General features: G+C 50.5%; 1 protein-coding gene across 3 annotated transcripts in view; it reads right to left on the bottom strand.

Annotated features, from left to right (window-relative positions):
* Nucleotides 1-3403: 3403 nt before the first annotated feature.
* Nucleotides 3404-17163, bottom strand: part of CHD6 (chromodomain helicase DNA binding protein 6) — a 204448-nt gene continuing 190688 nt past the window's right edge. For 2 of the 3 annotated variants that reach the window (XM_030309584.1, XM_030309586.1), the window contains 4 exons: nt 16418-16870; nt 14307-14498; nt 13201-13320; nt 3404-6275 (listed from right to left, as the gene is read on the bottom strand). In XM_030309584.1, coding sequence (XP_030165444.1) covers nt 5379-6275; nt 13201-13320; nt 14307-14498; nt 16418-16870 — 1662 coding nt within the window. In that variant the 3' untranslated portion in view covers nt 3404-5378. The remainder of the gene's footprint in view (nt 6276-13200; nt 13321-14306; nt 14499-16417; nt 16871-17163) is intronic. The other variant, XM_030309585.1, reaches the window with a different exon arrangement.

The following is a 17163-nucleotide window of genomic DNA, read 5'->3' as shown; positions in this document are numbered from 1 at the left end:
GGTCACGGCCAGGGCCTGGTGGGCATGGAAGGAGCGGTGCTGCCTCCCCCTTCCCAGGCGGCTCGTGCTGCACCCAGCACACGAATGGTGGGCGATCGTTGAACATGCTGGGGTGAGGGGGGAGCACACCAGAAAGCTGGATCAAAGCTCTCCCAGTTGGGTTTCTGGTCCTGCTTACTCAAACCTTATAGCAGAAATTAGGCTCCAGCCTTTAGAGATGGTCTGCTGTCTGGGAGGCTGGTTTCCCTGTCATTTGCGAGATCCCCCTCCTCTCGGTCCCGGCCAACTTCCCTCTGGCCCTTCCGGCTGAGAAGTTACACAGGCCCCTGCCACTTCTTTCTAAGACTGGACGCTGCTTCTCGCATGGCCCCTTAGGCCTGGGCCTGGTGTGTCTGAGCACCAAGAATGAGACTCCAAGAATGACCCTAGCCTAGCACAGCAGGATGGGAAGGAAACACCTCCCCCCCCCCCGCCCCCCCACCAGTTACCCTGCTCAGGGCAGCTGGCCCCCCAGCCCCTTCCCCTGCTCACCATTCCTATCACCCTATTTCCCAAAGCTGCACCAGAAGGCAGTTTGCTTCATGCCCAGACTAGATGCCCATGCTGATCCCCTGGTTGGCTAATGGCTCTGCAATCTGTCTTTCTGGGTCCCCAAATCCCAGCTCTTGTCGTTTACAGGTTGGGTGCCTGGACAAGTTATTTCACCTCTCTGGGCCTCAGTTCTCTCATCTGTAAAATGGGGACTTTTGAGTGAGTGAGAGGATGGAGGGGATGGCCATAAAGCACTTAGAACAAGCTCTAACTAGAGGAGGTGCCTGCTAAATAAATGTGCACTGTTACATTGAGTGAGGTTATCAGAGAAGATACAGGATGCCCAGTTAAAGTTGAATGCCATATAAAAGTTTTTTGTGTAATTATGTACCAAATACTGCTTGGAATATACTTATACCAAGAGAATTAGTTTATCTGAAATTAAAAATAACTGGGTGTCATTTTCTCCCCTCCATCTGGCAAGTCTATACTGAAGGAGGCCCCAGAGATCCAGGAGGATCTTGGGACTGAGCAAGACCTTCCTTAACCCTGATCTGATTACCCTCCTTCCAGGGGACAGGAGACTGGTGCTCCTCCCCTCACCGGCTACTCAAAAGCGGTAAAGATACATGACTCATATGCAAGCATACTTTTCAGCACCCGACACTGGTCATTTTGATCAATCCTTTAGGTTGCGAGGTACAATTAGCCCTGTTCTACAGATGAGGAAACGGAGGCTTGAAGAAGGTAGGGATGTGCCCCTCCCCCTGACCCCAGAAGCCCCATCTCTCTTCCCTCTGCCCCCCTCTCTCCATCCTAGTTCATTCCTTTGTCCTTGGGCCTCGGGCAAGGGCTGAGCCAGAAATCCGACAACAGGACTGTCTCGGCAGCGTTAGCTTCAGGCACATCCAAACTGATCCCACGAACACCTTCCTCGCAGGAGCTGTACTCGGCTCACCCCACATATCCCCTCGAGTCTGGATCATGAGGGTGGCCCCAGAACTGGCCACCCAGGCAGCATGCACCAAGGTCCTGAGCACCTGCCCTCATGCTTCTGTACCTCAGAGACTGGGTTTTGAGAAGCCACGGTCTGGAACCCAAGGTGCTGGTCACTGGGCTGGGTGAACCCCACTACTGACCTAAGAGACCATCCTTCTGTGGTTTCCAGACCAGGCAAATGAACAGTAATTCTTGCAAGAAACCATTTTAAGGAATTCACTATAAATGAATCAAGCATAAAGTTTTCCAGAGGGTGTGGCCACAACTGTTCCGTTTTCCTCGGTGCCAATTTTTCCCGAGAGTCACTCAGTCAGATCTGGTCTCTGAGGCGGAGGGGGTCCCAGGCTGGCATCACAAAGGCTGGCCTGTTCCAACCTCAGGCTGGAGGGACGGAGAGGTTAGCCCCAGCTCTGCTGTGATTGATGACACAGCTTTGCTGTCTTCCAGTGGATTTCATTAGGCACACCGGATGCCAGCGCCCTCTACCCAGTAACCAAGACGCTCTAAAGACAAATGAGGTCACTTATGGCAAACACACACAAAACACTGCAACACTAGCCCAACGTACTAAACTAATTGCACTCCTCTGCCCTCACAGAAGCAGACTCTACTGGGGCAGCCTCGGGGGTTAAGAGTGAAACCAAGACTATTTATTATTCTGCATAAATTATTCCTCTTCCCAGAAGAATGGCTACCCCCCCCCCCCCCCCCCCCCCCGTCTGGACTGGAGGGCTGCAAAGACTGGAATACACCCTGACTTGGAAAACCACAGCAGAGGACTCTGGGGTCTTAGAGAACAATGCCTCACCCATTCTCCAGGCTCTTCAGCCGCCATCCGTCGGCCCCTAGTGGTGACCCAGCAAGGGCGAAACTGGTGGGTGTCCGGCTGTGTGGCCAGGGCTTCAGCACTTTCCTGCCAGTCTCCTCGACAACTTCAGACACAGTCCTTCTGGGGCTTGAGAAGAAAGCTAAGGGCCACCAAATTCTTAACAAGCCTTAAGAATTCTGAGGCACTCCTACGTTTTGGGGCCTGTTCCGATCCCACAGTGGTTCCACCGCCCCCCCACCCCCACCCCGAGGTCCCAGGTATGTGATTTGAGGCGGGGCTTCTAGAAAGTGGCGCAGTTGAGGCTTCGGCTGGAGCGTGGAGCGGCTGGAGCGTTCGGGCCCCAGGCCCGGGGGCCCCAGGTCCGGGAAGCAGGGACTCTACTGCTCTCCCTTCTACGGCACGTGTTTTAACCAGGTGTGCCGGTGGGTCAAGAGATAAGGCAAATCAACTCCCGTGAATGGATATTTAACAAGCCCCCAGTAGCGTGCCCAGAACAAAGTGGGCACTCGGAAAGACCGTGGACTGCTGTGTGCACATGATGTATTTATACAAGGCCCAGGCAGCAAGAGACATCCAAGTGCCACTGAATTTGACTTTTAAAATTGTTTTTTTTTTTTTTTTTTTAAATCCAGGATCAAGACCACAGACAATTTATTATGTAAGACACGGGGTGAAGAATGACCAAGGAAAGTTATGGCTGTGAGTGACATGGAATTTAGATGAAAAGGCTCAAGTTTGCTGAAGAGAGTTTAAATTTGGCTTTTGCTCTTGGAAACGTCAAAATAATCATAAGAAGCACTTATGCCTTACAGAGCAAATAATCCACAGAGTGTCATTTTCATTTTGCAAACAGGGACACAATAGCAGTCAAATATAAGCCTAAACACCCAGAGAGTTAAACATACAGGTTCGGTAAGATATAACAAGGGGTTTAGCATGCTGGTGGGTTTTTAAATCAAATCCATATTGAACCCTGTGACCTACTGGAGGTTCTAAGTGGAACCTAGGGAAAGCAGCTTTTCCATACAAAACAACAACGAGGACAACAAAGGAAACCCAGGCTCTGCTGGATGTCTATAATACTCATTTGCAGTAAGGCTTTCAAGATACATGAATTTTTATAGCATTTGTATTTTAAGGATTTAGGGCAAATACATTTTTTTTCTACTTGATAAAAAGAAAATTAGTACTTAAAAGGTTCAAAAATATATCGATTGAGTGATTTTTTTTTTTTACATAAATAAATTATATTGATTTTTAGGATTTAACAGCTGAAAAAACCCTTTCTGCTTCCACTGGAGGCAAAACTGAACAAAATGTTAGTTAAATAGAGAGCAGCATTTCTAAGAAATCTGTTGTCAGCATTATCGACCATCTACGCTACAAAGATGTCATTAAATAGGATTTGTTCAATCAACGGATTCTTTCTTCTTATGCGATCGGTTACAGAATTTCTGATTTTTATCTCTGATTCATAACTCCACCGTTCGAAGATACATCTTATTTTTTTCTTCGGTCACAATTTAACAGACTTCTTTGAGATGCTCATTTTAACATTTACATAATTTATAATCCCAAATGTATAAAAGACAATGACAAAAGCATCATAAATAAATAATGCAAACTGAAATAGTTATGTCAAACTTTTGGACCTTCTGATAAATTAGCAAAACTGTAACAGGAAAAGTAAAAAATACAGTAAATTGTGGCAACACCAAGTGAAACTGGTACCAATAGCACTTCCAATGTCTCCGACGGCCCCCGCACGGGCCCTGTGCCCCCCGAGTCCTGAACCACGAGCTTATTTCCAGTCTCAGAGCATGACCGGCCCTCTGGAGTGCGGGACACAAGTGGGAGGGGAACGCAGGCAGGGTAAGCGCCACTCAGGCAGGTGCTTCCCGAGTGAGAAGGGAAAACGATGTTAATTTGCAACAGTCTCGACTAACCTGATCTGGAATCTGGGTCCAACTGTGTAATGGAAACCAAATAGAGAAAAAAAAAATGGGAGAGAAGAAACAAACTTTCACAGTCGTTTTATAAAGGTGGCACACACCAGTTCGGACAACCTCAAATAATCTGACGAAGGGACCTAGCAAAGTGTAAAAGTGTTGAGTGACTATATCCTCGAAGGCTCCAGAAAGAGCCCTACTCTTGGTGAAGGGGAGCACAAAGTAAAAACTTGTGAGGGCCTGGTGGTGGCTGGAACGATTCTTGAGAGTGAGGTGAGCAGTGTCCAGCCCCACAGAGGACGAGCCCCTCACCTGCCCCCACTGCCGGCAACAACCCTGGTATGTAAAGCTTTTCCATACTGAGAACGATCTTTACGTGGGGGAGACGGCATACATATGTATAAAATAATGCCTCGTCAGTATTCCTTCTTGCTGCAGGTGTCTGAAAAACCATTAAGGGGGATGTCCTGTTACTACCAGTAAGGTTTTTGCTTTCTAAAGAAATGAATATATGCATTTTCAACCATTAGTTATATACTTCTGTCTACACTACTCATTTAGTCCTCATGATAAAATAGGGAAATATCTTAACTAAAAAATACGCACGAGCACTTTCTTCTTCTGTGCTTTTTGGTTTCCCCATTAGATTCTTCCCATTCAACACAGCTCACGGAAAAAAGAGCTCCTCTCTGTCTCTGTTCTTTGGCCCTTTGATGGTAAATCCCTAGACAGCTTTCTTTTGCCACTGTCCCTCCTCAGGTGAGTGGGAACTTGGAAGAGAAGGGGGGGAGGGTGTGTCACCACATACTGTATTAGCTACGGTTGCTGGAATGAACAACTGGGTAACAGAATGAGAATTCTGTGCCTCCTACACTAGGTCGACGACACTCAGCTAATGAAGTGGCAAGACCCTGCAACTATTAACATCTGTGACCACAGTTCTCAGAAAATTAGGTAGGTAATATTACTTATGGAAACACAGGTTCTTATGAAGGTGGAGTGAGGGAAGTAACAAACCTTTATGGGATAAGAAACTTACAAGTCACAATCATTTCTTAAATGAAACAGTTCTAATTGGTGTCACTGTTGGAGTCTTTGAGGCCCCCTTCCCTGGCCTGTGCCACATGTCCTCTCTCTGGAGGGATGGGGGCCCTGGGTTCGGGGCAGTTCTGATCGCCGCCTGGCTCCTTTTCGGACCCGGGAGCGGGCTCTGGGTTGGGGTTCAGGCTGTCCCCTTTTGTTTTCTTCTTCTTCCGCTTCTGGCTCTCCAGACCTACTGCTTCAGAGTGTCTGGCCTGCTGCATCGCCGGCAGAGCCATGCCCATGCCCGGGGACAGAAACATGGATGGGTAAATGAGTCCAGGAGACACTCCTGGGATGAGAAAGGGGTTAAAAGCCACAGGACTACTGGTAGTTATTGCAGGTTCGGACTGATCAGAAAACGGACCAGGACCAGGCTTGTCTTCAGCTAACGTGTCCGTTTTTACATCATGGCTACTCGGCTTGTCTTCTACAGTCTTTTCGGTCGCTGCTGTGCCACTTTTTGTTGTGCTTGACAGAGGCGCTGGAGCGGTGTTGGTGCAGGCAGTGGCCATGGGTGCGTTGAGGAGTCCCCCGACACCGAACATCTGGGGCACTGCGGCCATTCCCGGCAGCATCATGGGCAGCATGCTCAAGGTGCTTTTGACCTCTTCGCCCGTGGGCATCGTGGCGAAGCCGGCCGGGAACCCCACCAGGCCCGTGAGGGGGATGCCTGGCAGATTTCTCATGTTCTGGAGTCCTACCAGGTCCATCCCAGCGATCAGTCCGTTCATGAACAGTGGCCCCATCCCAGAGGGAGAGTCCGCCACGATGGCAGGGGTCTTCAGGAGCTCGCTCCGAGGCCGCCTCCCCCTCCTGCGGGGGCCCGCATCTCGAAGAACAGGCTCGGCCAGGGTGTGATTGAACTTGTTTTCTGGGAGAAATCCCTGCAAAAGGACAAAGAGATGCCGAAGGTTACTGGGGGGCAGGATGGGCTGGGGATGAAGACCAGGGTTCTGTACTGGGCCAGACTGCCCCTGTTCCGCCAAGGATCTGAGTGGGAGCCCCCTGCCTACCTGCCTCAACGGCTCTCTAGCCTAGGTGCGCCTGAGGTCGTTGGCTTGGGAGGCCGAGAGCCAGCCACCACCAGCACACGACAGCAGCATCCACTCCTTGGAGGAGCTCGTCAGAGAGCTGGGAACTGGAGCCCAGCTAAGGACACCCAGGTCTTAGGCGAGACTTACAGCTGCAAGGCCTTGACCAAAGCGAGCGTTCATCTTCCTTGTGACACAGGAAGCTTTTTAATGGAAGCAACAAAGCAGAGTAGGGGAGACAGAGTTTTGCAGGAGATGGACCTGAATTTTGGTCCCAGCTCTGTAACTAGCTGTGGGAGTCGGGCCACCTCAGTTAGACTTGCAGAGTGTGAGTGAGAAAGGACCATGACATCTCTCTGGCCTTACCGGAGGCGAAGTGTGCAACACATTACCCGACCCACAGGAACAAGTGCTTACTGGAGGGGTGCCAGTGACCGCACACACCTCACTCCCTGTGGGTCACAAGTTCCTGCAGGACAACTCTGTCACCAAACAGGGTGTCTACATGTTTGCTGAGGAGACGAGGGCATTCTTAATGTGGCTGGGGAAACGCATCATAGTGACTGATGTTCTGGTTTCCCTCAAGGGAGGCAGTCTAGTTTCCCTCTCATCGGAGGGCCGTGCTCTGGTTTTCCCAGCTGGTGGAGAACTCCGGGGCTAAGTACCACGCGGCCCGCCATCCAGCTCTGCTGCACGTGGGTCACCCAGCACCACGCATGCTCTGCTACCGCCGTGCGGACGATTTACTATGGGGAATCAGGGAACCTGCTGCTCCAACGGCATCAGTGAGTGGTAGGCCACACGGCGGACAAAGCACCAGCTTGGCAGCGGGCTTGCTGCAGCCGCATGCGCTCCTTCCTTCGTGACCGCGGTTCAGGGGCTCTGGGGGGGTGACGAGGATGTACCAGAGCCTGCCAGAGAGCCCACTCTGCCAGAGCTTCCCGTCTGGTTGCAGAGAGAGAATTAAACAAACCGGTGCAATTACAGCGTACCTAACTCTGAATCTGTTCCCAAAGCAGCACGAATAATCCCCATAGCAAGAGAAAGGGAGAGATTTCTCTCAGGACCCTCTGCGTGGAACCCCTGCGTCACCCGGGAAACCACACCTTTCCCTCTTTCTACTGCCTCCCGCTCCTCCCTGCTGTCATTGAGCTCATGGAGGTGGTGCGTGTCCACGGGCTCAAAGGCACGTTGGGACAACTGCCGTTGAGCAGTCTCAATCTTTGTGGAGAAGAGCATGGAGAAAAAGCCCTTCCCTGTGGTCCCTGGAAGTCCTCTCTCCTTTCTGAGCCATTGAAGGAAAGCAGCCTTAACTGCCTGGGCTTCTCCTCGTGGGTCCTGTTACAAAGCTGGTGTGATTCTGCCACCTTCTCTTTGATCACAGCAACGATGAGGCTAAAGATGTTGAGTGGCCATTAGTGATCCGTCACAGTGGGTTTGCACTGGGGACGCAGGTCACCATCAGGGCTGGAATGTGGAAGCCGGGACAGGCCCCAGCACAGCAGCATGACGTGGGAGGGCCCAACAGTGAGGCCCCCCGCGCTGATGCTGGAGGAGCGCACGCTTCTCTACGGCTGACTCTGCTGCCTTCTCAGGATGCTCAGCCGTTTGTATGCACGCCTTCCCTTCCTGCAAGTCTGCAGTGGGGAGTGGGGACCTGATAAGACACAGTTGATACTCCACCAGTCTACTCTGAGGCTCAGATGCAGGGCCCCAGCTGCAGTCCTTAATGGAGCATACTTGGAGTGAGAAGGCAGGGACAGATCGCACCAAGAGACACCAGAAGGGCCTGAAAAATACTTTCATTAGGGCCAGGACTGCTAAAGAAAATAGGAAAGGAAGTCAGGAGTCCGCGGACACCTAAGGGCTGAGACTGACAGCCAGGTCTGAGAATAGTTAAGATGACTCTTCACAACCTTGGGGCACCTGGGTGGCTCAGTCGGTTGAGAGTCCGGCTTCGGCTCAGGTCATGCTCTCACAGTTTGCAAGTTCGAGCCCCACATCAGGCTCACTGCTATCAGCACAGAGCCTGCTTTGGATCCTCTGTCCCCCCTTCTCTGCCCCTCTCCTGCTTGCACATGGGTGCATGCTCTCTCTCTCAAAAATAAACAAACATTAGAACAATTTTTTTTTTTTAAATTTTTTTTAACATTTATTTATTTTTGAGACAGAGAGAGACAGAGCATGAACAGGGGAGGGGCAGAGAGAGAGGGAGACACAGAATCTGAAACAGGCTCCAGGCTCTGAGCTGTCAGCACAGAGCCCGATGCGGGGCTCAAACTCACGGACCGTGAGATCATGACCTGAGCCGAAGTCGGACGCTTAACCGACCAAGCCACCCAGGCGCCCCTAGAACAATTTTTGAAGAAAAAAGAAAGATGTCTCTTCACAACCCTCCTAAGGACCTCTACTTCAAACTTTAATCCAGGAGTTCTGGCATCTCCATTCAGTTCCCTGCCTCTCTTCTGCCTAACTGTTAAAGAAGCAAACCCTTAGAAACTCCAACAGATCTCTGCTTAAAGGGGCAGCTGTAGAGATGTGGTTAGTTGGTGACACGGGTCCTCGGTGAACACACCTGTGTGGTGGGCTGCCAACCAAGAAGCGGCTGGGAATGGAGGCATGGGGACCTCAATAGTGGCAGTGTGGACAGGACTGTGGCCATCCCAGAGGGGCAGTGGGGACTGGAAGAGCAGCAGGAGTACCGACAGTGCACTAAATGTGCACCTGCCCTGCGTCAGGCAGACATTAAGGGTTCCATGTGCATTAGTCATCCCACCAGCCCTGAGGGGTCAGGACAATGGTCACGGCCATTTCACAAAGGATTTACAGATCCATACATGTGAAAGATGTGTATTTGAATGTTCCCAAGTCCCCAGGAATAAGGTTATTTTTGAAGTCGTACATCTCTCCCTCAATTTCCCAGAGAATATTCAAGAAAAACCCAATCACGGGCAAAAAGCTTTATGATGGTTGACTACAAGAAAACTCTTCTCCAGAAGCCTCGGTTTAGACTAGCAGAACTGAGGGAACAGTGATAATGTCATGCTTAGCGCCCCCTTTCTTTTTTTTAAAAAAAATTTTTTTTTTCAACGTTTTTTGTTTCTGGGACAGAGAGAGACAGAGCATGAACGGGGGAGGGGCAGAGAGAGAGAGGGAGATACAGAATGGGAAACAGGCTCCAGGCTCCGAGACATCAGCCCAGAGCCTGACGTGGGGCTCGAACTCACGGACCGCGAGATCGTGACCTGGCTGAAGTCGAACGCTTAACCGACTGCGCCACCCAGGTGCCCCGCGCCCCCCTTCTTTCTCACAAAGTGGGAGAAGCAGGGATCTGCCCCAGGGGCACAGCAGACCCTTCCCAGCTTGGCTGTCGCATGCACCTCGCCACACTGGCTCTTACTCCCACCCGTGACCAGTGCCTGCTCTTCGCTGGGCCAGTGTGTCCAGGGTGCTGGGCAGCCACTCACCCTGGCTCTGGGGATGATCACTTGGGGAGCAATCCCTGCCTGGTTCCTATTTCTGAACAGAGAGAGTAGCACTTGAGGGACCGGGGCCAGGCTAAAAGCAGAACTTGTAACGCACACCAGTCAGCCGAGGGCCCCAGCTAGGGGAGCCGCAACAGGACCACAGGGCTTTTCCAGGACCTCTTCCCTGCAGCCCAGCCACAGCCGCGAGCCAGAGAAAGGTGTTGGGGTGTGTCTTTTTCCTTTATACCCACAAAGTTCCCTCCTAACTCTCCAGTAGAGGATGTGTTTGATCTGAGAAGCCTTTCTGTTAGGAAGTAAACCCAGAGCTTGATAAACAATGCCTCCATCTTCTTTTCCAACAATTTGCTATAAACCAGATGTTCTTTAACATCTGGGCATCTGGGGCATCTAGGGCTAGACACCTCGTCAAGCCCTATATCCCGCAGGACCTTTGGCATGCCCCTCCGGCATCAGGATGTCCAGAAATGTTCCTCCCCTGCTCTTGTTGTGAGCCTCTGACATAGAGAAACTGATGAGCCCTTTCAGAACTGGGAACCTGCCAAGGAGGCATACTGCCTTCTCCCCTTCAGACTGGATGAGCAGCAGCAGAAAGGTCCCAGGGGTGAAGACAACGGCTCTTCACCTACTGCCATGCGAGAGGGGTGCTCGCAGAGGAAGTCAGCTCTCACCACTTCCTGTGGGAGGGACGGTCCCTCCAGCCGCCCAGCTGCTGCCCACCCTAGTCAGGTGCCCCTCCCAGCAGCTCGGCGACCACACACAGCGGCCAAGTTGGGCTTTGGCAGCTTTCCCTCCTGGTAATTATACCCTGAGAGCAAATCTGCTTCCTCCTCCAGGGAAGCCTGGGGAGAGGGCAAGGAGAGCAGGGAGCAGGAGAGTCAGACGTTAAGCAACACTGGAGGTAAATCTGCTCTTCTAAGCCTAGAAGGACATCTTCACCAATACACAGAAGCACGTATTCCAAAGCCTGTGGATTCTAGCTCTCAAACTTAACTCCTGGTAGAGGAGGAGGAGAAGGTGGTGACCAGAACTTCCTTGCTCCTCCCAGGAAGGTTAGGAGGGTTAGCCCACAAATATTCATGACTGAAGAGAGACCTAACAAACCAAAGGAGGTGTGTGTGGAAGCAAAGTTAAAATTCCTACACACAAAACAGAATGAAACAAAAACTAGCCCTAGAAGATGTTTTTGGGGCAATTCGGGAAATCTGAATGTACACTAGATATTAGATATTAATATTCACATGTGTGATAATGTTAGTAGGTAGGAAAATATTCTTAGGAGACACAGGCTGAAGCATGTAGGGGTGAGGGCTCACGTCTGCAAGTTACTGTCAAATGGCTCAACAAGAAAAAGAAAATCTATACACGCATCTAGACAAATGTAACTTACGTATGTATGTGCATGCACACACACACACGTCTCATGAGCGCCCACTATGTACTGGGCATCCTGAAAGCTGAATCCCACAGGCTTACTGTGGCTAGTGGAGCTCGCCCGGCTGAGCCACAGCACACACACAGCAGAAGGGCTGAAGGAAGGAAGAGGTTTCTTGATTTGAATCTGTTTTCCAGAAGCAGGGGTAGGATGGGTGGGGAGTGAGGTCTCCATGGGAAGACACCGGAGGGCTCCTGTCCCAGCAGGAGCTGTGGGAGACAGCGTTGAGGGGAAACTGGCCCTCCTGGGGTCAAGCAGCGTGTTGCTGTCTGGGCCTTGCTGGCTCTTCCCCAGTGGCGAGGCTGGGCAGCCCTGAGGACCGGGTAGACAAGTGCTTCCTCCCCTGGCCTTACTGCAGGAAAAGGGCCTCCGAGGCAGGGACTGTGTTTATTTAACAAGGGAGGAAAAGTGCATCTCTGGTAAGAGGCTGGCTTGCAAGAAGGGCTTAGAAATGGGTTTTCTGGCAAGGGGTCAGCATCTGTAGGAGAGTGATGAGCATTAATTTCCAGAGAACATGAGGGAAATTGTTAGACATAGAAAGAAATAAGAGGGCCAAGGAGGAAAGCACGTGGTTTCTCTGACACGTCTCTAAACCAAGAGCTCAGAGGCTACAACAAAGCAAGGACCACAGTCTCTCCTGGATGCCTTCCATGTGACGCCCTGTGTGGAGACACAAGGAGAATGTGGGGAGACGGCATGAGGGCTGGAGAAAGATGGCTGGGCTGAGAACTACAGTTGTGTCAGCTTGCACAGCACAAGGAGGTCTAAGAAAAGGGGTGGGAGCGACACTCTCTGACAGTAAAGCAAGAGAGGGGCAAAAGGGCAGCTTTTCCAGTGTGATAAGCTTTCTGACAAGCGGCCGACCTTGGGACGGGGCCCCAGCCCCACTCCATGGGGATGAGGGGGGAGCAGGTATGTGTGAAGGTATGTGTGAAGAGCTGCTAGACCAACCCACCAGGTGACATCGGTCACAGCCTCCTTTAAAACACTAAGTAACAACTTCCTTCTGCAAGAGGAGGAAATGACTAGGGTGGGTGGTCTTCTGGAGCTGAAAGAAGAAAATCACATCCAGGCAATCCCACTAAGCAGGGAATTCGTACCCAAGGAAAACCCCAGCTGGCAGAGCCTGGAGGAGAAGGCATTTAGGAAAGCCCATGCTTTTGGGGGGACAACCCGAGAGGGGCGGATGCCCAGGAGGCTCTTGAGAGGCTCCCTGTTTGGGGAGGATGCACTTTTAGGAGGTTAGAAGTGCATTTATGTATGATTTGCCTAAGCTTGACATTTTCAGGTTGAAGCGTTATTACTGCCCCCTAGAGGTTCTATCTTTGTTATTCCAACTCTACTCTGAGCTATAGTTAACTCAGATGCATTAGGCTACAAGTATTTCACAGATGGCTTTGAAGTCTCTTCCAGGCTCATGATTCTATACGAGGAATAGGACAGGGCTTGGAGTCAGCTGTTTTTCATCACCAGTGAGGATGGACTAGGAGGAAATGTCTTAAATGGAAATTTCCAATAATGACATTTGTTAACACTAGAAACAGACTCCTGACAGGGGTTAAGGTCTCCCTGAACTCTCTATCACTGTAATGGGGAAGGGGGGATTATCAAGTTTTGGAAATAGTTAAAGTACAAATTTAAACCAAAAGTTTTGGAGGTAAAGGGTGAAAACAAAGGACGATGGGAAGTCCTACTGCTGCTCAAGAGGCCCCAGTACCACTTATCTCTACTTATCAACTTCCTCCCGTGCTGGCCTCTTGTCCTCTCGGGAGATGCTGCCTGGCTCCCTACTTCCCAGCTGGAGCTTTCCCCAAGTCCGCAAGGCTTGGCTCCACTGGGACACGTCCCTCTTCCTTACCCTTAGTCCTGGCTCCTTGGGGACAGCGGGAACCCTCTCTTCCCCACTCAGGGAGTTGACGTCTAATTTTCCAGGTTCCTTACAGCGTGGCCTCCTCTGCTTTGGTTTGTCTGAAAAATTCTAGGAGGCAAATGGAAATCAACATTACAAAACATTCTGTCACAGATTCTTCTGAGGAGGGTGGGGCTTTTCGGCTGGTTTTGCTCTTGTCTCATTAATGGCCCTCTGTACAGGACCCAGTCAGGTTAGGTTGAAAGACACAGCTACCAGGCCCTCAGCGAGGCTTTCTTTGAGGCCACAGTGTTCCTACAGCTGGAGAGCAGGATGTGTGGGCTTCCTTGTCAGACCTGAGCTGACTCACTAGTCTCCCAGAGTACTGTTTAATCTCTAGCTGTCACCTCCTCATCATTTCCCCCAATTCTCTCTCCCCACTACCTACCTGGTGGGCTCTGTCTGTCTCTGGAGGGTATGCATCTGTGAATGCACTCTCCTCCTTTTCTTGTGAGCTCTCTACCTCCACATCTTATCAGTTAGATGTACCCAGGATAAAGACGGTGGTGGGGTAGACGAACAAATGAGAAAAGGAAAACCAAGAAGAGACCTCAGTGGTCATACAGATTTCTAATCTGAAGGATCTGGGGCAAAGGCCGTAGAAGGACTTGAAGGACGAGTCCCAAAGCAGTAACTCGAGCTAAGAGCAGACACTCCTCCCTACAAAGTGGTCATATTTTCAAGTGGAAAGAATACATAGGGACATGTTCATGAAGCGGCACTGTTTATGCAACATAAAGATTTCTCTGTGCACTTAGGGTCTGGTGTGGTCGTTCTGGGAGACAGGGGCACTGAGTTTAGGCAAATTCTGTCCTCATAAGGTTTTGTGCAACGACTTGGTACAGCATTCTGACAGGGGCTGTGATTTGTTACTAGAAACTCAATGACAATTTAAACTTAAAAAAAATCCCAAAAAACAAAACTTTAAAATGATGTTCTCAGTTAACACAGATCTCTCCCAAACTTCCCAAGCTCCCCGAGCATGCTCCTCGTCAAACACAGCACCCCATCAGCGGGAAGGAAATGGCAGGTCGGGCAGAACCAACAAAACTTACTGCTCCAAAGCCAGGAACCTCTAAGGAGTAGTCGGCCTGCTGCCTCAGCCAGTCAAGGAGACTCTTGCTGGGAATGGCTTTCTCAGCCTGGCTGCCAGCTGCTGGGGCTGGCTCAGGGGCTGAAGCGGCAGACACCGGCCCTTCCGGATGTGAGGCGCTTGAGGGCGCCTGCCCTGGGTCTTCATGGACTTCCTGGACGAATGAGAAACAAGTACGTGCAGTTAACCATGACAGAATGAAAACCAGTTTCTGAAAGGAAAACACGTAAGGTGTTCTTTGTACCTTTCCATCCATTTCCCCCCGAATGTTACTGTGCTGGGGTGCTTGAGTAAGAATCTTCCACGCCACTGACCCACGCGCACGCTCCGGCAGGGGCTGGCGTTCCCTCCACCCAATGCTCCTCTCCCTGTCTTGTCTGCTTGGTAACCTTTAATTCCATCCTGTCTGCTTAGGTTCAGTGTTACCTCCTTTGCCACCATCAATGACCATCCCAGAGAGCACAGGCCACTCTACTTCCTGCTCCCCCACGGCGCCCTTCACAGGCTTTCCACATAACCGGAAATGCCACACTGCAATTTACTTACCTCTTCTTCCTTCTACAGGTTGAAGAGCTGTGTTACTCATCTCTGTATTCCCAATGCCTATAATCGGGTCCACGAAGTACAATATGGTGCCAGATATATGTTTGCATAATACATTTTTAAAAATACTCTGAGGCCAAGAGTATTTGTTTTCCTAGTCATTCCACTGCTAAATGTTTTCCTAGTCATTCCACTGCCAATCTATGATCACTACAAAGAAACTAGGGCCTTGCACCTCTAAAAAATGAGACAACGGTCTTAAAAGCTTGCAGGACTGGGCAGGGAAAGAACCTGCCACTTCAGCCTCCCACATTATACAGAAAGTCTAAGAGGAAGACAAAACTTTAAAATATACCAAATAGCAGAGCTTAAAAATAAGGCCCTCAGGTCCCAGTGAACAAAGTCTTTGGTTTGGTTCCCTGATCTGCCACTTTACTGGAAAATCTTGGGAAAATTATTTAATGCTTGTAAGCCTCAGTTTCCTCATCCATAAAATGGGAGTAACACCACCTTCACAGAGTTGTGAAGATCAAATAGGACAATCACACAAAACCCTGAACATAGTGCCTGGCACACGGTAAGCACTCATTAATACTGGTTACTATTATTCCTTTTACAATAAAACACGAAATGTGATTCCTGTTTTGGAGCTTGAAATTCAGTAAGTAGGAAAAACCAAGACACAAAGAGAAGTCAGTTGTCTCTGACACATTAAGAAAAGTCTATGGGGATCTCTCCTGGCCAGGCACACGGCTTCTAACCTTGTCTGTTGTTTACAATAATCTCCTCTGGGTTTAGGGGGTCCTGGCGTGACTCTGGTGAACCCTCCTCATGGCAGCCCTCTGTGGGAGATGCTGTGGGCCCACTACAGAGCAGTGAGGCTCAGTGGTGCACCCCATGTCGCCCACTATGTCAAGCAGTAGAGCCAGGATCAACTTTCAGGATCCTGACCCCCAGCAGCTCCTGGAAAGCCTGCCAATCCGCATGCCACTGCCACAAACTCAACCCTGCCATTTGCTTTAACTCCATCACCAGTGGCTCTTCCAAAACACTGGGGGATATGGGCTGTTTGTACTGGAAATGTCAAGACCCCTGGCTCCTATCTCCAGGCTGCATGCAGGTGAAGGGTCCATAATGGATTAAACGCGTTTCTAGAAAAGACTGAGGGCAACTTACAACAAGAGACCCCAAGTGGGACAACTGCAATAGGGATAAAAAATCCATAAATCAAAAAACTGGGTGTCTGGGGAAGGGTCTGTTGCTCAGTGTAGAAAGGTCAGTGTTGGGGCGCCTGGGTGGCTCAGTTGGTTAAGTATCTGACTTTGGTTCAGGTCATGATCTCACGGTTCATGGGTTTGAGCCCCACATTGGGTTCTGTGCTGACAGTGCGGAGCCTGTTTGGGATTCTCTCTCTCCTGCTCTCTCTGCCCCTCCCCTACTCTACCTCTCTCTTTCCCTCAATAAATAAATAAAAACTTAAAAAAAAAAAAAAAAGTCAGTGTTTTTTACTTAATGGCATCATATACCCACCAAGATTCCTGCCTGAAGTGTCTGCTCCTTCAAAAAGATGAGGTCCATCCCTCCTTCAACATGTTTCCGTCTCCCTCTCCTCCTCCTCGTGGCAGCGTCATCTCTTCTGAGGCTTCCGTTGACGATCTGTCCTGTCACTGGATGGATCAGGCCAGCTTGCAGAATCCCAGACAAGTCCATGCCGAGGGCTCCTTGAAGTGAACCGATAGCCCCGATCTTAGGGGTGCTGGCGCTCAGTGGGAAAGGAGACGCGGCTCCTGGGGACCCCTCTGAAGTGCAGGAGAGGTCTATTGCGGACTCCCCGTGCCAGCCATTGAGGACGATGGGGGGGTGCCCGTGGGTGGCGGAGAACTGGTCCAGACCCCGCGCCTTTGCATCCCGCTCCACCTCAAACTCATAGGGCCGTCTGTGCTTTTGGTCGTCCTTTGTGAATACTGGAGCCAGGAAGCTCTCCTGTGAACATACACAGGGGGCAAGAGAGGGGTGAATGCCACTTCCGTGGCCATATGGTAGCTCTTTCTCCCGGCCTGATTTCCTTGAGCCTAGTAAATTCCTAATCAACTTCACAGAAGTTCTTTCCACTCAAGGTTTCTCAACCCTTAGCACCAAATCACCTGGACAGCTTGTTAAAATGTCGATTCTACTTTAGTGGGTCTGAGATTGTGCATGTCTAACAGGTGTCCAGGTGCTACTAAAGCTGCTAGTCCATGAACTAGATCTCAGGGAAGCTCAGCCTCAGCTGTGCA

This window comes from Lynx canadensis, chromosome A3 (genome assembly GCF_007474595.2).
Source record: "Lynx canadensis isolate LIC74 chromosome A3, mLynCan4.pri.v2, whole genome shotgun sequence".
In the NCBI taxonomy this organism is placed as follows: Eukaryota; Metazoa; Chordata; class Mammalia; order Carnivora; family Felidae; genus Lynx; species Lynx canadensis.
Note: the sequence above shows the minus strand (reverse complement) of the source record. Positions and strands in the feature narration are given on the sequence as shown.